General features: G+C 40.0%; 2 protein-coding genes across 2 annotated transcripts; one reads left to right on the forward strand and one right to left on the reverse strand.

Moving 5' to 3' along the window:
* The first annotated feature begins 11,833 nt into the window (after positions 1-11,833).
* On the forward strand, positions 11,834-12,568 carry LOC142634827 (uncharacterized protein At4g02000-like). The gene has a single exon (XM_075809081.1). The coding sequence runs from the start codon at positions 11,834-11,836 to the stop codon at positions 12,566-12,568; it is 735 nt and encodes a 244-aa protein (XP_075665196.1).
* A 5,005-nt stretch (positions 12,569-17,573) lies between these two features.
* LOC142634828 (uncharacterized) lies at positions 17,574-22,736 on the reverse strand. Its single transcript, XM_075809082.1, has 2 exons — positions 20,416-22,736; positions 17,574-19,953 (listed from the first exon to the last, which is right to left on the reverse strand). Exons 1-2 carry the CDS (start codon positions 22,734-22,736, stop codon positions 17,574-17,576), a joined length of 4,701 nt encoding a protein of 1,566 aa, XP_075665197.1.
* Positions 22,737-22,745: the final 9 nt, after the last annotated feature.

Consider the following 22,745-nt stretch of genomic DNA (forward strand, 5'->3'; position numbering starts at 1 on the left):
CTATTATGTTCAAAAATTAGTGAAAAAATTAAAACTTCAAACGACAAAGAAATTGAAGAGTGCAAAAATTACATAGTATATTTCTAGGATTGCTTAGAGTGAACACCAAGAGTAATAGAAGATGTTGGTGTCAACACCAAATCATTGGAGAAATCCCTAGAGAAAAAAGATCCCATCCTATTTAAATCCTATAATTTTCTTCAATTTTAATTCAGATAGTTTGGTGAATGGACATGAACAAGTTATGATGCTTATGCATTGCTAACATCCTAGAATATAGAAGAAGCTTTCCATTGAAAAGGAGGTAGATTATGTGTCTGAGAGATTACAAGCACTTTTGAGGACCATTTATAAAATTTTATCAAAGCAAAAAAAAAAAAAAAAAATTAGCCCAATTGATTTAGACTATGAAAAACCAAACAAATAAGGTGAGGTGTGGTGAGATTGAGGTCTAAGAGTAAGAGGTAGCCATGAGACTTGGGAGAATGCAACTAGGAAAGAAAATAGGTTTATATATCTAGGGTTTTGAAGAGTATATTGGTAAAATGACTTTATTTAAATGAGTTTGACAGGTTCTGTGAATTGGACACAAAAATGACATGTTTATTAAATAGGTTAGTTGGTGATGTTCAAACCACAAACAAAAGGTTCAAAAGATGACGTTACCACATGACTATCAATTAAATGGTTAAACCTCAAAAATACATATAAACATTGACATTTAAATGCTATGCATGTTGTAAAGTTGTTATTTACAACTATTTTGTGTTGACTTTAATTCCGTACCAAATTTGATTGTAATTTTGTTCAATCATGTTTACCCTGTATTTTATGTGGGATTTCATTTTATGGGTTGTGTGTGAAAAAGAGTGTGAAGACTCAAGCTTGCATTGAAGAAGGAGTGGTTTTCGTGGGTATCTCGCAAGTAAACTTCTTGCGAAGTAAGCCATTTGAAGAGCACATGACTGGAATGCGAAGAGTCATGGCAATCTAGTGACAGATGGTTTTTGCGAGTATCTCACAGGTAAGGCCTTCCCGTGAAATTCCCACGAAACATTATGTTTTGATATTTTGGGTTATCTGCTCCACCATGTCTTCACCCACACTATATATACTTACATTACCCACATATTGTAAGGGGTACTTTTCAGAGAGAAAACCCTAACATATACACTTGAGAGTTAGAGATTGTTATACCTATAATTATCTACACAATCTTTTGTGGTTTTCCTCTTACTCCTACCTCTCCATATCCATATCATTGAGAGGTTGATAGCCCAAACACTTACCACACCTAATCAGAGTGCCAAGTGAGGTTTTGGTGTTGCTGGAAAATATTGGAAGAAGCCAAGCTTTGGCGGATGCAATAGGGTGCGTTGCGGGATTTGGAAAGCTAGACAAGACGCAGTTCCGAGAAGCCTTGTTGGAATAGGAGCTTGGAGGTCTTAGGTGCATTGGGTAGATTAGGCTTGGAGGGCTCTTGCTACTCGTGTATCCCAACTTGTTGTCTAGTGAATTGATTTACTGCTTAGAGGGCGATGAAGAGGTTTTTCGCCGAGTTCTTCGGTTTCCTCTTCGATAACACATCGGCGTGTTATCTTGTGTTTGCATTTCTTTTCCCTACTCGTTTAGCTTTCATTTTACTGCTGTTATATGATGAATATAGCTTAGAGTAGTTTTATTGTTTGTTTGCTCGCATTTACTCTATTCCGCACTTAGTTTAAGTTAGAGTAAAATCAACCGAGCCGTAATATTTTAAATTTGGGTCTGAACAACTTTTTTTTTTTTTATACAAATTCAAGCTTTCACACATTTCCTTCTGAAAAAAAAAAGCTATGCATATTTAAAGTGCATGTTATTTTTGGAGTGATTCAATAATGAAAATGGGTAATGGATCCATAGTATAGGAGTTTATTTTCTTTTAATTAGTCATTTAAAGCTTTGTAATTATTGTGTCTTTCATTAGTTTTTCTCCTTTAATTCATCATTTAAAGCTCTCTAATTATTTAAAGCTATTAATTAATGTACCATTAAATAACATGCATCATATTAATTAGAGAAATGTTACGCCCACAATATTTTCATAACAAATCTTAAGTGAGAAGTTGGTACTTGTTGTTACTGGTAGGCAAAAGAATAATTTAAGTGGTAGATATGATTCAAATTAAAAACATGTAATAACATACCATTGAAGATTTGTTATGAAAATATTATAAATTTTGCACTTGTCTATTAATTAGGAGTTTTCCCTCCTTTTAATTAGTGCTTATAATTACTCATTTATGGTTGTACAATTATAGTGCCTTTAAATAACATTAAATAACAAGCATGCATGTTGCAAAAGTGTCTAATTTCATTTGGTGTCTTCCAATGAGTACACTTGGCAATTCATGCAAATTATGATATGTTGGCATGAGCCAAGTTTTTACAAATGTATACTTTCTTTTATACTAATAAATTTCTTAAGTTTCAAGTAAAAAGAACATGCATATGACATGATTGGTCCACATGTTGAAGATTTAGAAATGCCAAATAGCACTAATGTAAGTTAAATATAACTTATCAACTAATTAGACATGTCAAATGGTAGAAATTTAACATTACTTTCTACATATAGATTGGATTTCAATAAAATATAAAACACGTACAAAATATTTTACCACTTTTTAGGAAGAAGTGTTATATTCACAACATTTTTATAATAAATTTTAGGTGTTAGATTGTTATAGGTAATTTGAATCCACTAGGACTACTATTGCAATTATTTTCTTGTCCACTTGCAAAAGCCTATAACTACTTGCCACTTATAATTTATTGTAAAAGTATTGTAGACATAATATTTCTATTTATATGGTGGACATTTCAAACATGACACGTAGCAGAACTTTTGGAAAGCTTTAGCTTTACCTGTATATAGTATTTCAATATGAGGGAGAAAAGTTCAGAGTTATAGAAGAAGATAAGATGAAGAGAATGGTAGAAATGATGGTGGTGCTATTTTTGCTTCTGCTTGCTAGTAATCCTTCCCTCTCGAGGATAATAACGCCAACTCTTGCATGCAGATATAAGTGTTTTGCAGATTGTCATCGTCGGTATAAAGATCATTTGAAATTGAGTATTTGTTGTGGCACCTGTTACTTGTTGTGCCCAAGCTCTCTCGCAGATGTGAAATATGGTCATAATCTTGATGTTGATTGTACAGTGCCGCCACCCAGTTATTATTCAGGTGCTAAAAGTAAAACCATTGTGTTCATAATTCATTCCTTAGGATATATGTACAGTAATATATAATTTTTTGTTTATTCAATTCTAATGGACGTTATTAATGTGACAGATCTGAATAAAACAGAAGACTATATGCATACCTACAACTCTGGCAAGAAGAAGAAAAATTATTAGCACGTGCTACACTTGCAATAAGCAAGAAAAAAATGTTATGACTGTATTTGCTTATTGCATTTAGCTATATAGTTGCCAGAAAAAAATGTTATCCCCTGGGGCAACCATCATCAAATAAACAAATTTGATATAAAAATAGTAGTACAAATAAAAAATAAAAAAGGGTTGTTGTTGAAGGAATGATGTATCAAAACTAAAGCCTTTTGTTTTCCCCTCTATTATGTTCAAACGTTAGTGACAAAACTAAAACTTCATACAACAAAGAAATTGACAAGCACAAAAATTACATAGTATATTCTAAGAGTTTGCCCCTAGGATTGCTTAGAGTTATCACCAAGAGAAATATAAAATCGGGGAGTCAATACCAAATCATTGGAGAAATTCCTAGGGAAAAATGATCCCATCCTATTTAAATCCTATAATTTTCTTTCAATTTTAATTCAGATAGGCTGGTGAATGGACATGATCAAGGTATGATGCTTATGCGTTGCTAACATCCTAGAATATAGAAGAAGCTTTCCATTGAAAAGGGGGTAGATAATGTGCCTAAGAGATTATAAATACTTGAGGAGCATTTCTAAAGCATTCAGCTCCTTAAGGGATATTCTCCTAGAGATTTGACATCTTCTTGATCAGGAGTGTTGAAGTTCATGCCCAAAGTGTGTGGGCACAACTTTTGTATCACAATATTTGTTACTATTCTAACATGTACGATTGTGAGTCATGAAGAAAAAGTTACAAGTTTTTGTGAATTAAAGTGATGGTTCATTGATTACAATGCACATTTCATCAAGATAGCCAATTGTGTGGTCACAAAATAATTGTATTTAAGCTTAAATGTATATAGACGTGGCAAATGGGCGGATCGGGTTTGGGTTTGGGTTTGGGTCAAGTTGGGTTGGGTTGAATCGTATTTTTCACATGATTTAAAAAAAAAAAAAAATAAAGAAAACAATATGTATTTGCCATTTAGAAAGTCACGCAGCAAATTACTTGATGTAAAATGTATTACTTTGAATTCCTCACTCGTATCAAGAATAAGCTTAGCTAAACAAATTAAGACTTGTTCAATGATTTTAAAATTATACAAATCTCAATATTACTAACAAAAACAAAATAAAACAAAGGATAAGTAAAACAAATACACTAAGTGTCATTTTTGCACAATATCAACATCCCAAAACATAAAACAAAATTACAAATGGTTTATTGGATAGCTAATTTGACAAAGAATAAAAATATATAAGAAATTTACTAGCCTCATCACATGCGCTTCACGCGTGCAATGAGACTTTCTTTTATAGCAAAACAATGTGTGTGATGAGGCTTTTGTTTTTTAGTAAAAAGAAAAAAACCCGAAATATATATAATTTTTATATTGAGAATCTAATTTATAAGTGGATAAAACAATTTGCAAATTAATAGAGGAGTGGTTCTATTTTTTAGGCAATATTTTAGTGGGAGTTAAAGTTACATTTTTACCGGATTGTCCTTTAGTTTTGTCTCTACTTAAACATAGGGATGTAGGGGTATTTTTGAATTAAAAAATGAGGAATCCAAATAAGAGAAACCCCTTAAATAGTAGTATAGATAATATTGAAAACTAATTTTATAACCTATTATCAATTGTGGTTGACACACTCTTTCAATTTGAAGAATATGCATTAAAGTTTGATTGTTTACTTATTATACATAGTATCTTTTATGGACATCATGTCATTGTAAGCAACACACACTCTAGAAAATATCATAATTTATTTTGAAAATTTATTTATTTTGAACATGAATTGTTAAAAAATAGGCCTAAACATTCATAATTTATCATAATTTCATTGATACTTTGGTTTCACTATTTTCACACTTATGAATGTTTTTCATACATGTCTATAATTTTAAATATATATTTTTAACTTTGCTGTAATCAGATTGTCTTAGCATATGCTTTGTTATTTAATATCTAAAAATCTTTAATAATTACAGAATGTTTCAACAATTCATCTTTCAATTCATTTGTATGCAATTATGTCAAGGTCTCAATTATTTTCTTAAAGCTCATAACAAATAATTAAACCAATATTGTCTTAATTTTATTATTTTTCACCCAAAAAAAAGTTTTTAATTTTTTTTTTTCAAATCACGGGTAGTGTCATGGGTCAGGTTGGGTTGACTTGCAAAAAAATCGGGTTGGGTCATAGGTCAACCGGTTTTTGCTTCGGATAAAAAAATTCAGGTTTGGGTCGGGTATTTTTCGAGTTGGGTCAAGAAATTTTGATCTATTTTGTCATGTCTAAATATATATACCTAACACACACACACACACACACACACACACACACACACACACACACACACACACACACACAGAGAGAGAGAGAGAGAGAGAGAGAGAGAGAGAGAGAGAGAGAGAGAGAGAGAGAGAGAGAGAGAGAGAGAGAGAGAGAGAGAGCCCATACAATATGTATAGTGTATTAAAATAAATAATTTTGAAAAAAAAAAGTGAAATCTAGGATTCAACTTTTATTAAATCATATATGATGTGATATTAGATTTGAGTAGACATTAAGTTTAAACCGTAGACACAAGGCACCACAGAAGATGCAATGATTACTGAACTATTACTTAAACTCCATAAAATTTCAAACTTATGGCGTTGGCTCAATGATGATTACTTTCTATTATAAGGAAAAATATCAATTGATTTTTGGTGTTGGCAGAGTTATACTTCTAACCCCAAATCTCTTTGATGATGAAAAAAAACTTGTATCCTAAATCTCCTTGGCAGCAACAAAAAACTTTACAAGTTGAGCTAATTAGATCCCATAATGTTTTGCATATTGAGAGGGCATACTTTTTAGGATTGATTTAATTATAGTATTTGGTGTCTAGCCTACAATTTTAGTTGTTTACTTATTTTTTATATTTCCATTTAAAGCTATCTAGTTATTATGCCTTTTAATAACTTGCATTATATTACGAAATTTTTTTTCCTTTTTTTTTTTTGGCAAATAGACTCTGCATTCATTTAACCAATAATGTTTGCATTTTGATACAAGGCTTCCCTAGCTAATGAAGGTAAATCTTCCATCCAATACATATCATCTATAATATTTTTCGAATATTGAGCTAACACATGAGCCACTTTGTTTCCCCCCTTCTTGTAAACTCAACATTCACCTAATGCAGCCCTCTAAGCATTTGCTGGATGTCCCTTACCACATTTACCATCAATGACCAGTGGCGGCTCTAGGAATTTTTTTCAAGGTGTTCCTAAAAATTTTTTTCAGGAATTTTTTTTTTTGGATACATGGTTTTCTTATCAAATATTTGTCCATAATTCTAGCAAAAGAATAAATAATAAACTATAAGTTCATTTGAAATATTAATAAAATTATTAATTATTGTTGTTTAGTTGTTTCATTAATTTTTTGTTTTTTATAAACTATAATTTGTTATATTGTTGTTTCATTAATTATAAAATTATTAATTATTGTTTAACCTATTAGAGTATCATAATTTAATTTATTTGTTGTTTATAATATATTGGTTAATTAAATTATTTATTATTGTTTATTAGTTACTTCCTCCAATTAATGATTAGGTAATTAAATGATTGTTTATTAATTATTAGTTGTACTATTGCACTAGCAAATAGCCACACCCCATTCACCCCCAATTCAATAGGCCCCAATGCCCATGGCCCCAATCATAAGACTAGAGTCAATCAGATAAAGCCAATTAATTGTATTTCACCAAAAAACACCAACACAGACAATTAATTTATCTCACCACACCAACATCAATACCAACGGATAACTCCAAAAACAGTGCAAATATTAATAAAAATTTATAAAGCATAATAACCAAAAGGCAAAAGTAGACAAATGACAATCACAAAAAAAAAAAAAGAAAAAAAAGAAAAAAAGAAAGAAAGACAATCAGTTCTCAGTTCAAAGTCTTAAAAGAGAGAGAGAGAGTCTCATTTTTTCACTTTCATCTTTCCTCTTCACTCTTCAGATAAAGAGCAGAGAGATTGAGACAGAGTCACAAAGATGAAATACCTGAGGGGCGGCGTCGTCGGGCACAGTAGCGAGGCGAGGAACTGAGGAAGACCGATCTGGCGATCGAGTTTGAATGGGAGATCGAGTTTGAGTTGGCCCGATTTGGTGATCTCCTACTCCGTCGTCCGTTCCATTGGTTGTTGCGTCTGTGAAATTTTTTGAGTTTGTGAAGTGTGAAGGGTTTGGCCTGATATGATTTTAGTATACTAGGTTAGGTTTTTTTTTTTGTGGAGAATCCGTGGGTTACTGGGTTTGCTACCATTTGTTGGGCTTGTCGTGGGCTTAATGTTGGGCTTGCCGTCCGTTGTTTTTTTTTTTTCAAAAGAATTTGTGGGTTTGCCGCTTGCTCTGTTACACTTTTTTTTTTTTTTTTTTTTTTTTTTTTTTTTTTTTTTTTTTTTCAGATTTTAGTTCAAATTTTATTTTTTTGGCTTTTTTTTTTTTGCTGAACAAATAATTTTTTTTTTAGGGTGTTCCTACCTTTGATTGAGGGTGTTTCTAATTTTTTTTAAAGGGTAAACAAATAAATTTTTTTAATTATTATATATAAAAAAAAAAATTCAGTTCAGGGTGTTCTTGGGAACACCCTGAAATGTACGTGGTGCCGCCACTGTCAATGACTCATCTGCATTCGGAGAGGATATGGCATGCATGACTGTCTTGTTATCACCTTCAACAACGAACTCAGAATAACTAGCATCCGTGGCAAATTCAATTGCCTTTCTACAAGCAAGGAGCTCCGCTTATTCACTGCAAAATACCACTGGTCCCTTGGCTGACATGACTGCCATAACTTCCCCTTTGTTGTTTCTAATCACTGCTCCAAACTTGGACCTGTCCAAACTTGAGAACACAGCTGCATCAAAGTTTAATTTACATACCGAAAGTGGAGGAGGCTTCCATGAATCCCGACTGAGCTGCTGCACCTGGTCTGCATCAAACTGATTCTTTGTAGCCTGATATTCTTCCAGATAATCCATTGCTCTTTTGTTTAGCCAACTTGGTTCATGAAATTTCCCACCGTGTATCACTCTATTCCGTTGATTCCAAATCAACAACGCCTGAACCAGCATCAACTCCAAATCTTCTAAGGCCAACCGCTCCATCAAATACTCCAACATCTAGAACATATCGATCATTCCATGGTTTCCTTTCTGCATCGATTTCAAGTTCCCTGCCCAAACATCTTGAGCAGCATCACATCCCCATAGCACATGCACAGCTGTCACTTGGAACCTGGTACAGATTGGACATGCTGCATCCGCAATGATCCTTCTCTTTGCAAGATTCATCTTCGTTGGTAGAATTTCATTGCAAGCTCTCCAGCCAAACACCTTGACTTTGATTGGGATTTTAAGTTTCCATAAAGCAGCCCAAACCCTCTTCCCAGCACAACCACTAGAGCTCCCAGCCACATTCTCTCCTCGCATCAACTCCCTAGCCACTTTATATGCAGATTTGACTATAAACAATCCCTTCTTGTTAGGCAGCCAAACTATAGAATCTTCCACATTCCGCCTGCTTAAAGGAATTCTGCATATGGCTTCAGCATCTTTGTTTTCAAACATCTCCATAGTTTGATCAATCTTCCATAAATGTAACTCATGATTTATTAGGTCCGGAACCAAGGCATCCCTGACATCCTCCTTGGCCGAATGGATGATAGAGTTTGTTGGATAATTAGGAATCCATTTTTCCCCCAAAACCTAGATTGAATGCCCACTCCCAACTCTCCAACAACATCCAGATTTTAATGTAGGCAAGGTAGCCATAATACTCCTCCACACAAGGAGCAATTAGGGGACTCATTAGACTCAAGAAAGTGAGATCTTGGGAAATATCTTACTTTAAGACATTTGTACACTAAAGAATTAGTATCATGTAGCAACCTCCACCATTGCTTAGCTAACATAGCTAAATTAAAATCTCTTAGATCCCTAAAACCCATTCCTCCATCTTTCTTCAAAAACGTCAACTTTTCCCAAATTTTCCAGTGAATTTTCCTTTCATTCCCGACCGGATCCCACCAAAATTTAGCACACATCGCATCAAGTTCATCACAAAGTTTCATAGGGAGTTGAAATACACTCATAGTATAAGTGAGAATAGATTGAGTCACTGCCTTAATAAACACCTCTTTACCAGCCTTGGATAACATCATACCTTTCCAACCCTATAATTGTTTTCATATTCTATTTTATAAGTTCGAGAAAGTATGGTATCTAGTTCGCCCTATTAAAGTTGGCAGCCCCAGATATGAATCAAATCTACTCGCCTCCTGTACCCCCAAAATTCTTTGCATATCTTGCTTTTGATCAGCAGATGTATTGCTATTGAAATAGGCTAAGGATTTCTCCAAATTGATGCACTGTCCTGATGCATTAGCATAGGTCTGAAGGATTTTTGAAATGGTGTCCACTTCATTTTTTGTTGCCCTGCAAAACAATAATGAATCATCTGCAAATAATAAATCAGAGACTTTGGGTGCCCCTTTACAAATAGATATTCCATGGATTCTTGCCTCACTTTTTGCTTTTGTCAATAAAGAAGTAAAGCCCTTTGCACACAACAAAAATAAATATGGTGAAAGAGGATCTCCTTGATGAAGTCCTCTAGATGGAAGCACATTACCATAAGGTTTCACATTAATTAAAATAGAGAAGGATGAAATAGTAACACAACTCATCACTCTATCAATCCATTTTTCAGGAAAACCCAATCTCTGCATGATACCTTGTAAAAAGAGCCATTCCACCCGGTCATATGCTTTGCTTACATCTAACTTCAAAGCCAAAGAGCCTGTCCTACCCTTCTTTCTAGAATGCATAGTATGTAGTGTCTCATAAGCTTTATTATTATAGTGCCTTTTTCCCTTTAGTTTAGCATTTAAGATTCTATTATTATTTTTCTCAAAAAAAAAGAAAAAAGATTCTATTATTATAGTCCCTTTTTTTAAGGCAGTGTTGAACTTATTATTAACATAAAAACTATAACGGTTACAATATGTCATAGATCATAGACGAGTCCCTCTTTTCATTTTTCTCAATATATCGTTACAACATGTCATATTTGCCAATATCTTTGTAGTTGAATTTTTTTTTAATTATTATTTTGTGTGTGTGGGTGTGCGCGGAGAAACCTTGTAGTTGATATTTTAGTGCTCATAAGAGTGACCTAATAAATATTGCGAAAAGAGGAGGGTCTACAAGTACTTTATATAACGTGCATGTGGCAAAAGTTTTTAAATCACAAACATGACGAGGCACTACAATCTACAAAATATGCCATTAGGTTGAACCATCACTTGAGTCCCAAAAATACAGACTTTATATATTTAAATGAAGTGTTTTCTTAGGAGTGATTGTCCCATAATTTTTTTGGGATGTTTTTTTTTAATTAGTCATTGAAAGGTCTTTATTTATTTGAAGCTATCTAATTATTGTCCTTTCAAATAATCTGCACCATATTAGGAAAGTTCTTCACTTTTAATTAGTTTCTACAATTATGGTACCTTAAATTAAATTACTTGGATATAGCAAAAAGTTTTAAATTTTGTTTTAAGGTTCTGCCATTATTATGATGTTTTTAATATTCAAGACGGGCTTTTTTGGACAGCTTCTGCTTTTTTTGGATAGCTTCCAAAAAAATTGTGATTTTGTCCCGGGATACCATGACAGGTCGGGTTTGGATAGGAAGGAAGCAAAGAAGGCAGAAGGTTCCATCCCAACCACGGAGGCCGGAAATCATGAGAAAGTGCCTCCAGGGGAGGCAACTTGGATATGGAAACTGATGAATTTGTGGGGGAGTTTAATGTTGAGATTAATGGTAGGCAAGATTTGAGTTCAAAAGAGTCAACTCCGGATTTTTCTCCTCCTTCAATTGTACCGGACCAAAATAATCAATGTGAGTTATTTCCCTCAATATTTGTTGATCCTTTATGCGATATATTTGGAGAGCGGATAGTGTGATTGGGGTAGGGGGAGAATGTGCAGCCGAAAAAAATGGGTTACCAAAGGCAGAGTTATTGTTACCTACGGTGTTAAATGTGGATGATGGTCGTATATGCCCCAATGTTTTATTTTGGCACCATATTGATGAAATTGATAGAGTTATGCAAGTATGATCCTCTGCCAGATGTCAGTAATAAAGTTCCCTAGTCGCTAGTGAAAGTTAGGAACCCTAACTTCTTCTAGGCGGTAGAATTGTCGTCCCTCACAGAAGGTGTCTTTGTCCTTAGGTAACAAGTTTACTCTAAGGTTTGTTGGTTTCTTTCTTCGTGGGGTCAAGGGAAACACTGTACTCTTATTTCCTTGGATGAACTCACTACGCAATGGAAGGGGCTCTCTCTTTCACAAAGGGAAGGTCCCAAATTTCGTATGAAATCAGAGTTGGCTACAACAGAGTATATTATTGCTGCAAATTTTTTTACGAAACGAGCTTTGAATATGGACGCCATCGCTGCAACTTTCCAACCCCTATGGCAATCCAAGAATGGCTTCAGACTAAAAAATCTCGGAAATCATATAGTGTTATTCATCTTTGAAAACAAGGCAGACGTGGACAATATCCTTGCAAATGAACCATGGAGCTATGATAAAAACATTATGGTGTTGCAGCGGTATGAAGCAGATTCTGAGATAGCGGATTTGTCCTTCAACCTCACCCATTTCTGGGTTCAGGTACATGGTATCCCGGTAAGGTTCATGAACAAGGAGGTGGCGGAGGGTTTATGTGAGACTGTGGGTCAGGTCTGCCATTTACACAATGCTCCTACGGAAGATGGTGGTAGTTTCATGAGGGTCCGGGTCTTGGTGGATATTTCCCTACCCCTTTGTAGGGGACGGGTAATTGCTTTAGACGATAATAGGGAACAGTGGGTCACTTTTAGATATGAACGGCTGCCTAACTTGTGTTTTTGGTGTGGCTGTTTGACGCACAGTGATAAAGACTGCGACAGGTGGATTGAGAGCGAAGGTATGTTGGCTGAAACAGAGAAGCAATATGGCCCTTGGATTAAGGCATTGCCGTTCAACGGAAAGAACAGGGCAGTGGTTTCAGTTCTAGGCTTTTACACGAAGAGATCGGCGAACTCCACCGCCGAACATTCCTAGCAATCAAACCAGCCCTCGCCGGGGCAGGCTAAGCCAACCTCGCCCAATAAGGTAACCCAGCCCGATATGGAAAGCACTGGACCAGGACAAGCTGGAAATCCGCAAGTTGATGATCCATTCCTTGCTGGTAAGTCCACTATTCACCTGTCTCAATCACACCCAGAATCTACGCACCAGTTTCCTCAAGTGGATCTGTTTGAAAAAGCTATTGAAGATATTGACCAAGAATTAAACAGATTTGATTTACCTCTGCCAGAAAACAAATCCCATGAAATCCTTCTCCAAAAAAGCTTTCCACCCATATCATCCCATGAAACTCTATCCCAAAAAAACTTTCCACCACCCATACCATCCCATGATATTTTCCCACCAACGTCAGACCATGATATCTTACTTCCAAACAAATATACACCCACGTCATTCCATAATATCCTAACTACACAAGATGGTACCTCACCCACGTGTCCTACAAAGTCACCGACACCACCCAAACCCCTTCCTGATATTTCCCAATCGACAGAGACCCCACCAAATAAAGCAAACTCCCCACTATCCCATAATATTTCGACACCTCACTACCTTGATATTCCATGCAAAACTCTCTCCATGCAACCAACAATACTCACCCCTCTCTCGAATATTTCAAACTTGAACGTACCCCAACAAAACAAAACCAACCCAGCGACCTGGAAACGTATTTGTAGAAATGGAATAAAATCAACTTCAGATACAACTGAAGTACTGGGGCAGAAAAGATCAACTAGCAACCTCACAAACCATACTGTGTTACCTAATGTTGAAGCAGAATATCGTCAGTTGAGGAAGGTTCGTCCAGATAAATTCCAGCCGGCGGGAGTCCGCCCAAACGATCACTGTGTCACTCCTGCGGATAAGACAAGTTTCTTTACTCGGTCACCGGTGTGGTGCCTGCCACAACACCTCCGATGCCAAAGTTAGCTCAAAAAAGAAAATAGAGTTTTTCTTTAGGAATTTATTTGTTCTTTATGCAATTGTGTACCTTGTGTGGATGGTGCTTCTCCTTTATATATTTCTCTTTGGTGTCTAGCCGTTACGGCATTAATTCCAGGTTTAATGGTGCTCCTGGCCGAGTAATGGTTCTTTAATATGCCTCCAACGGTCTACCCAGCTGGTGTCGTAACCGCTTGAGGCATTACTGCTGTCATTGAACCATTTTGGTGCCCTCGTCAGTGATGTGGGATTTTTCTCTCGTCAGTATCATTGTACTCGTCAGTGAGCCATTCTCGTCATTCCCATCAGATGCCCCCGGATCATGTGGTCGTCATGACGCGTCATGTCGTCCACAGGATCGAGTATGTCGTCCACAGAATGCGAATCGCTCGAATACGTTGTCCTCAGAATGCGAATCGTTTGAGTTGCAGATGGGGTTTCGTGCTGTAATAAAGGCGTAGTGGTGGCGCCTTTCTGATTGTTGCCACGTGTCGCTCACTGGTGGGTGCAGTTTTGTGCGACCCTTGGGTTTCCCGCTAAGTTGCGGTTTTTTTTTTTTTTGTTTAAAAACTCCCACTTTTCTTCTTCTTTTTGTTTCTTATCTTCTAAAACTTCCTGTTTGTGCCCCTTCCTATTCCTTCAATTTTCTCTGTGAATTAGTGCGCATTCTCCATCTCTCCAAAGTTGGTGCAAGGCAGGGTTCTCTAGCTTGAGGTATGTTCTTTCCTTTTCCTTTCGTTCTTCTTTTTCTTCTTCCCCTTTTCTTAATAATGAGATTCTGATGCCCCCCTTTTTCCTTCTTTCCTTTTTTTTTTTTTTTTTAGCTTCTTTGGTCTTTCCATGATAGATAGTTCTGAGGTTTGGGTTGTTTGTCCTTCGATTTCTTTCCTATTTGCGCGCTTAGGAGGGTTTGTAGGGGTTTCCCCAAATTTTAAGGGTTTTATCTCAGAGGGTAACGGTTTGGGAGTGGTGGTGGCCGATTTGTTGCCATTACTTCGTCTATCCGTCAATTGGTTGGGGAATTTGTTAAGGGAGTGGGAAAGGATGTCTGAGGTGAGGACGAGTGAACTTGAGACCGGGCTGTCATCTAGTGACGATCCAGTGGGGGGAGATACCGCCGTCTCTTCCTTCCGGGAGGTCAGGGCTTTCCACGCCCTTAGAGAGGTATGTGGTCTGGATTCTGAGGTTTTAGGTAGATTTAGGGAAAGATTTCAGTTCCCGGAGCGGGTTAGGGTTCGATTGCCAGCCAAGGAGGATCGGGCTTGTCATTCTTTCCCTGGGGAGGTCTGTTTTTATGAGTCTTCTTTTATCTGCGGGTTGAGGCTCCCGGTTCATCCCTTTTTCATGGAGTTGTTAGATCGTTACGGCATTGCTCCGGGGCAACTTATGCCTAACTCCTGGAGGATACTGGTCAGCTGTATGGGAATATGGCTGGCCGCTACAGACGGGGGAGAGCTTAGGGTGGACGAGCTCACCTATTTGTACCGTCTAAAGGAATCTAAAGAGTTCGGGTATTATGAGTTAGTCCCATGGGAAAAGAGGACCCGGATCGTCCGAAATTTACCCTCGTCTTTCAGGTACTGGAAATCCCGGTTCTTCTTTGTGTCGGGGGACGATTTTGAAACCCCCTCTGGAGGGGTTTGGGGTGAACTCCCGAGGCTATCTCGTCAGTGGAGGACCCCAAACTTAGGTGCGTCATTACTTATTCCCGTCACCCGAGCTTCGTTGAACTTGATTTTCTCCAAATTTTTTTTTTTTTTTAACTCCTCTGTTCATTGTTTTGCGCAGTAAAAAGGCGCCCTAAGCTCAAGAGCAGATATAAGGAACGAGTGGAGAAGGCGATTGAGTACGCGCAGACAATTGTGGATTGGGACGACCTTGTAGACCCGCGCACTCTCGCATTCTATTGTCTCGGCCCCGAACCTTCTGCTTTCGTCTTGCGTAACCTCCGGATTGAAGGCAAAAAAAGTAATTTGCGCCTTGTGTATTTCCTTCTCATGAATGTTCCTTTCAAATTTTTTTTTTTTTTTTTTTTTTTTTTTTTTTTATACGTTCCTTTTTCGCAGAGATGACGACCAAATTTAACAAAGGCATGTATGACAAGATGAGAGCAAAAAAGGACGAACCTTTATCCCACCTTGGGAGAAAGGTGGTCCGCATTACCGGGACGGGCCCTCCGGTTACTCCTGCAGCTTCTATTACGCATCTCGTCTCCGGGACTGACACGACGAGGTCAGCCTCTCCTGCCGCCTCTATCGAGGAAATCCCCACTCCTGCTTCTAAGAAGCAGCGAACTTCAGACAAGGGGAAGGAGAAGGTTGACTCTCGTTCGTCGTCAATCTGGGACGACGAGAGACTTGCTGTGGACAGAGCTCGTGAGGTGGTGACGGCGGACGACTTGAGGATCTTCTCAGGCTCATCAGCGAAGGATCTTGTGGGTCGTCAGTTGCACAAGCTGGTCCAGGTAATGCCCTTGTGTTATTTTTGTTTCACATGCCCGTTCACTTCTTCCTTCTCCCTTTTTTTTGTTTTTTTTTTTTTGACCCCCCTATGTGTTCTACAGGTGTTGGGGGAAAGTATTCATCTTTCCTCTGAGTATTTAGCTCAAGAGGCCAAGGTCGAGTCAGCTTTATCGCAGATATCGGTCTTGGAGATGGACAACTCAAAGCTCAAGAAGGAGCTTATAGTCGCCATGGGTGAAGTTAATGCTGCCAAGGAAGAGGCCAGGAAGATTCAGGACGACCTTAGAACCGAGCGGCAGTTGGTTCTAGAGAAGGACGAACAACTAGCTTCTGCTCGGGAGAGGCTGAAAGGGGTTGCTGCAAGGGCAATAGAGGGCTTCCAGCAAACTGAAGAGTACAACTCTGTCCTCTTTAGCTGGTACTTCAAGGGATTCGAGTTGCTGCGAAGATACCTAATCAAACACCCCTCTGGAGTAGACTTGGCGATGCTAGATATGGAGGAGGTAGATAGAGAGATGGCTGCTGACGAGGCTGCGCAGCAATCTGCTCCTGATGCCAGTACCCCAGCTGAAGTCCCTCCTGCTGATGAAAGGGAGGACGAGTGAAAACTTTTTATAATTTCTGCTTGTGTCGTTTTTTTTTTTTTTTTTTTTTTTTTGGTGTGCCCTTTGTATTTTGGGCTTTAACTTGGGAACAATTTTACTTATATTTTGAGACTATTATTTTTGCTTTAAAGTAATTGCTCACTGCTCTTTGTAGCTACTTGTTTTGTTTTACTTGGAATATACATCTCTCTATCTCGTCAGTAATGCACACCTGTCATTACTTAGATTTTTAGGAGACATTTTTTGTGTCTCGTCAGTAACGTATATCCGTCGGTACAAGATCCCATTACTTAGAGATTTTTTTTTTTGTTGGAGACATTCATTGTGCCTCGTCAGTAATATACATCCGTCGGTGCAAGATCCCATTACTTAGATTTTTTGGAGACACTTTGTGTCTCGTCAGTAATATACATCCGTCGGTGCGGAATTTTATTACTTAGATTTTTTTGGAGACATTCTTTGTGTCTCGTCAGTAATATACATCCGTCGGTGCGGAATTTTATTACTTAGATTTTTTTGGAGACATTCTTTGTGTCTCGTCAGTAATATACATCCGTCGGTGCGGAATTTTATTACTTAGATTTTTTTTTGGAGACATTCTTTGTGTCTCGTCAGTAATATACATCCGTCGGTGCGGAATTTTATTACTTAGATTTTTTGGAGACATTCTTTGTGTCTCGTCAGTAATATACATCCGTCGGTGCGGAATTTTATTACTTAGATTTTTTGGAGACATTCTTTGTGTCTCGTCAGTAATATACATCCGTCGGTGCGGAATTTTATTACTTAGATTTTTTTGGAGACATTCTTTGTGTCTCGTCAGTAATATACATCCGTCGATGCGGAATTTTATTACTTAGATTTTTTTTGGAGACATTCTTTGTGTCTCGTCAGTAATGTGGACTGGTCTGTTAGCACGACTGTAGGAAATGCTTTTATTAATTTCAGAAAAATGAATACATTCGCTTGTCACACCTTTTCATGGTACTTCTTTAAATGTTCAATGTTCCATGGTCGAGGAAGTGCTTTCCCGTCCATGGTTTCCAGGTGATAGCTGCCCTGCCTGGAGTAATGAGTGACTCGGTAAGGTCCTTCCCATGTGGGGCCGAGCTTTCCTTGGGTGGAGTTTCTGGTTGCTGTCGTCACCTTCCGCAAGACGAGATCACCAACGTGGAGTCGTCTGAGTCTCACTCTTTTATTGTAGTACTCGGTCATTTTCTTCTGGTATTCTGCTATCCTGTTCGAAGCTCTGTCTCTTACCTCGTCCAGGCAGTCCAGATTTACTCGTAATTGTTGGTCATTGCTTTCATCGTGAAATGCTTCTCGTCTGATGCTGGTTACTCCCACCTCGACCGGGATTACTGCTTCGGTGCCGTATGTAAGCCTGAATGGGGTTTCGCCCGTTGGAGTTCTTGCAGTGGTTCTGTAGGCCCACAGCACGTTGGGTACTTCTTCTGGCCAGGCACCTTTAGCCTCGTCCAGCTTGGTTTTGATCATCTGGAGCAATGTCCGATTTGTTACTTCCGTCTGCCCGTTCGCCTGTGGATGCCCAGGGGATGAGAACTGATTTTTGATGCCGAGGCCGGAACAGAAGTCTCTGAAGCCTTGGTTATCAAACTGTCGTCCGTTGTCCGTGACGATCGTCCGTGGTATTCCGAACCTGCAGATGATATTTTTCCACACGAAGCTACGGACTCGTGCTTCGGTGATGGATGCCGTTGCCTCGGCCTCCACCCATTTTGTAAAGTAATCAATTGCGACGAGGAGGAATCTTACCTGTCCTTTCCCCGGGGGTAACGGTCCGACGATGTCGATTCCCCATTGTGCGAATGACCACGGGGATGATATGGTCGTCAACTTCTCCGCTGGGAGTCGCTGGATGTTTCCAAATCTCTGACACTTGTCGCAATTTTTGACGAGTTGCGCTGCGTCTGTTTGGATGGTTGGCCAGAAGTAACCTGTTCGAATGACTTTGCTCGCCAGGGATCTGGGGCCAGCGTGGTTCCCACACACGCCTTCGTGTATCTCTTCTAAGATGTACCTGGCTTCGTCCACGTTGACACACTTCAAGTATGGTAGGGAAAAACCTCTTTTGTATAATCGGTCATTTAGAATGGTGAACCTGGTTGCTCTTTGCTTGACCTTCCTGGCGTCTTTGGGGTCCTGGGGGAGGTGCCCGTCTTGGAGGAAGGATATGATTGGCGCCATCCAGCTGTTCATTCCCTGGACTGCAAATATCGAGATTTCCTCGATGCTGGGGCGTTCTTGTATCTCCATGGTCAGCTCCGTGGATGCAGGTTCATCCTCTGACGATGCTATTTTCGCAATCTCGTCTGCTTCCATATTCTGGCCTCTCGGGATCTGCATGAACTCCAGTTTGTCGAACTCCCGGGCCAAATGCTTTGCTATCTTGAGGTATTTCTGCATTCTTTCCTCCTTTGCTTCGTACTCCTCCTTGATCTGTGCTACCACTAGCTTCGAGTCACATTGGACGACCAGGTTTTTTGCTCCGATTGCCTTCCCTATTCTCAGCCCTGTCAGTATTCCTTCATACTCAGCTTCGTTATTGGTGGCTGGGAACTTGAGTCGAACTCCATACTTGAGTTTTTCTCCGTCGGGAGTTGTTATAACGATCCCTACTCCTCCCCTTCTACGGGCTGATGATCCGTCAGTCTGGATCGTCCATCGCTCTGCAGCATCTTCGCAATTGTCGTCGTCTTTAGGTGTGAACTCGGCAATGAAATCTGCTAACGCTTGGGCTTTGATGGCAGTTCTGGGAAGGTACTCAATATCAAACTGGCTAAGTTCCACTGCCCACTGAACCATTCTCCCGGCTGCCTCTGGCTTGTTCATGGACTTCCTGATCGGTTGGTCCGTCATTACCAATATTGGGTGTGCTTCGAAGTACGGTCGCAGCTTCCGTGAGGCTACTATCAAGGCGAATGCAATTTTTTCAATTCTGGGGTATTTGGCTTCTGCCCCCTGGAAGGCTTGGCTTATGTAATAAACTGGCAGTTGTTTTTTGTCGTCCTCCCTGATCAGGGCCGCGCTGACGGCTGATTCTGATGCTGCCAGATATAAGTAGAGGCTTTCCCCTTCTTTTGACGGACTTAGTAGAGGTGGATTACTTAGGTAGCGTTTGAGCTCTTGAAACGCGGCTTCACATTCATCAGTCCAGGCGAAAGCTTGTTTCAACGTCTTGAAAAAGGGCAGGCATTTGTCCGTTGCTTTGGAGACGAACCTATTTAATGCAGCGATCCTCCCTGTGAGCTTCTGGACATCTTTGACGGACTTCGGTGACGTCATGTCTAGTATTGCTCGCACCTTCTCCGGATTGGCCTCTATCCCTCTTTGAGACACCATGAATCCCAAGAATTTACCTGATGTTACCCCAAAAACACACTTGCTAGGGTTCAACTTCATCTGATATCTCCTGAGGGTATTGAATGTTTCTTCCAAGTCGTCCAGGTGTGCCAGTTCTTTTTTGCTCTTGACGAGCATATCGTCCACATATACCTCCATGTTTCTGCCGATTTGCTTGCTGAACATTTTGTTTACTAACCTCTGGTACGTTGCTCCTGCGTTCTTTAGTCCAAAAGGCATTACCTTGTAGCAGTAGAGCCCCTGGCTCGTGATGAAGGCGGTTTTTTCTTGATCTTCCTCAGCCATCTTTATTTGGTTGTATCCTGAAAAGGCGTCCATGAACGTCAGGATTTTATGCCCGGCCGTGGAATCCACCAGCTGGTCTATCCTTGGCAAGGGGAAACTATCCTTTGGGCATGCCTTGTTTAGGTCCGTGAAATCTACGCACATTCTCCATTTTCCATTCGCTTTCTTTACCAGCACGACGTTGGCAAGCCATTCGGGATAATACACTTCCCTGATGAAGTCTGCCTGCAACAATTTGTTAACTTCGTCGTTGATCGCCTGGCTTCGTTCTGGGGCAAAGACGCGGCGCCTCTGTTGGACGGGTTTCTTTTCGGGATCTACGCTTAATCTGTACTGAATCACTTGCCGTGATATGCCGGGCATATCCTCATGACTCCACGCGAAGACGTCCTGGTTTTCCCTGAGGAATTGAATGAGCTTCATTCTCATTTCGGGGCTTAGTGCTGTCCCTATCCTCGTCACCTTCACGATTTCCCCCTCCACGACTTCAACGGCTTCCAAAGCCTCCGTTTTGTCTTCTTTCTCCTTCTCTATCGTCCATGTGTGGTTCTCATTTGTGGCCACAACAGCCTGGTAACATTCCCTAGCCAGGATTTGATCTCCTTTAGCTTCGCCAACCCCGTCCTCAGTTGGGAATTTCACCTTCAAGCAATATGTGGACGTGACCGCCTTCCATCTGTTGAGCGTAGGTCTACCAATGATTACATTGTACGCCGACGGGCAGTCTACTACCAGAAAATCCAGCTGACGTGTTTGCTGCTGCGGGTACGTCCCTATCGTGACTTTTAGTGTTACTATACCCCTGGGGTATACTTTGTCCCCGCTGAAGCTAACGAGGGGAGAGTCGAAGGGGCGCAGCCTCTTGGGATCAAGTTTCAGCTGCTGGAAGGCTGGCAGGTACATAATGTCTGCAGAACTGCCATTATCTATAAGTATCCTCTTCGTGTTGAATCCCTCGATCGTGAGTGTTATAACCAGGGGGTCATTGTGTGGTTGCCTTACTCCTCGTGCATCTTCTTCGTTGAAAGATATGTCACGATCTGTTCGTCTCTGCTTGAATGGGGGTAGCATATGGACGCTATTCACCTGTCTCTGTCGTGCTTTCTTGAGGGACTTGCATGACCCTCCTGATGGTGGCCCTCCTGCAATCGTGTGTATTTCTCCAATCACGTTTTGCGGTAGCTGAGGAGTGCTGGCCCCATTCTTTGTCGAAGGCTCTCGCTGGCCCTTACCCTCGTCTTTGAACCTGCTGGGTTCTCCCTTCTTGACATACTTTTGCAATTTTCCTTTTTGTATCAACTCTTCTATCTGTCCTCTCAGGTCTCGGCAATCCTCCGTATAATGGCCGTGATCCTTATGGAATCGGCAGTATTTGTTCTTGTCCCGTACGTTAGGGGATGAATGTAAGGGCTTTGGCCACTGAAGGTAATGTTGATCCTGGATCTGTGTCAAAATTTTATCAATAGGCATAATCAGAGGGGTAAATTTTACCGTTCGTGGCGTCTTTTCTTCCTTTCGTTTGTCTACGTCACTTCCCCGACGGTTTGGGCGCTCCCTCTTTTGCCCCCTACGTTCGTCTTCGTGCCTTCCCTCTTTTTTTGATCTGCCCTCGTCCATAATGGCTGCTAGTGCGTCCTCGGCATTCATATATTTTTGCGCTTTTAGGAGCATTTCTGCCATCGTTCGGGGCGGATTCTTTGCCAATGAGACAACGAATTCTCGAGACCTAAGCCCGGCTTTGAATGTCGTCAGCTGTACTTTGTCGTCTGCATCGTCCACTTCCAAGGTCTCTCGAGTGAAACGCTTCACGTACGAGCGCAAGGTCTCTCTTTCACCTTGCTTAATAGTGAGCAGGTGGTCCGCGGGTCTTTTGGGACGTTGTCCCCCGACAAAATGACGCAGAAAGGCGTTACTTAACTGTTCGAAGTTGTCAATAGATGAGGTGGGTAGCCTCGTGAACCATTCCCTGCCAGCACCTTTTAGTGTGGTAGGGAACGAACGACACATTATCTCGTCAGGGGGCTGTTGAAGACCCAACGTCGTCTTGAAGGTATTAAGGTGGTCTTGGGGGTCCTTGAGTCCGTCGAAGGGTTCGAGTTGAGGTAACCGAAACTTTGGTGGCACTGGCCGTTCCAAAACTGCCATGGTAAAGGGTGAATCCGTTGCCCGGACCATTTTATCTAAGCTCCGATCCGTCTTCTCCTTGATGGCATTTTTCAGCTCGTTCATCTCCTTTCTCATCTCCTGGAGGAGATCAGAATGCTGTTCCTCCGGAGTGATGGTCCTTCGTCGATCAGTTCTCCCATGGCTATCTCCTTCGTCTTCTTGGACTGCTCTCGATCGGTTCTCTTCCTGCTGAAGCCTTTGCTTTATTTCTTCGTTCTGTCTGGTGAGCTCTTCCACAGTGGCCACAAGAGTCTGAATCTGCTGAGCCAAAGCTGCTGGATCTTGGTTGGACTCCATCTGGATGTT

The sequence above is a fragment of the Castanea sativa genome, chromosome 5, assembly GCF_040712315.1.
Source record: "Castanea sativa cultivar Marrone di Chiusa Pesio chromosome 5, ASM4071231v1".
Classification (NCBI taxonomy): domain Eukaryota; kingdom Viridiplantae; phylum Streptophyta; class Magnoliopsida; order Fagales; family Fagaceae; genus Castanea; species Castanea sativa.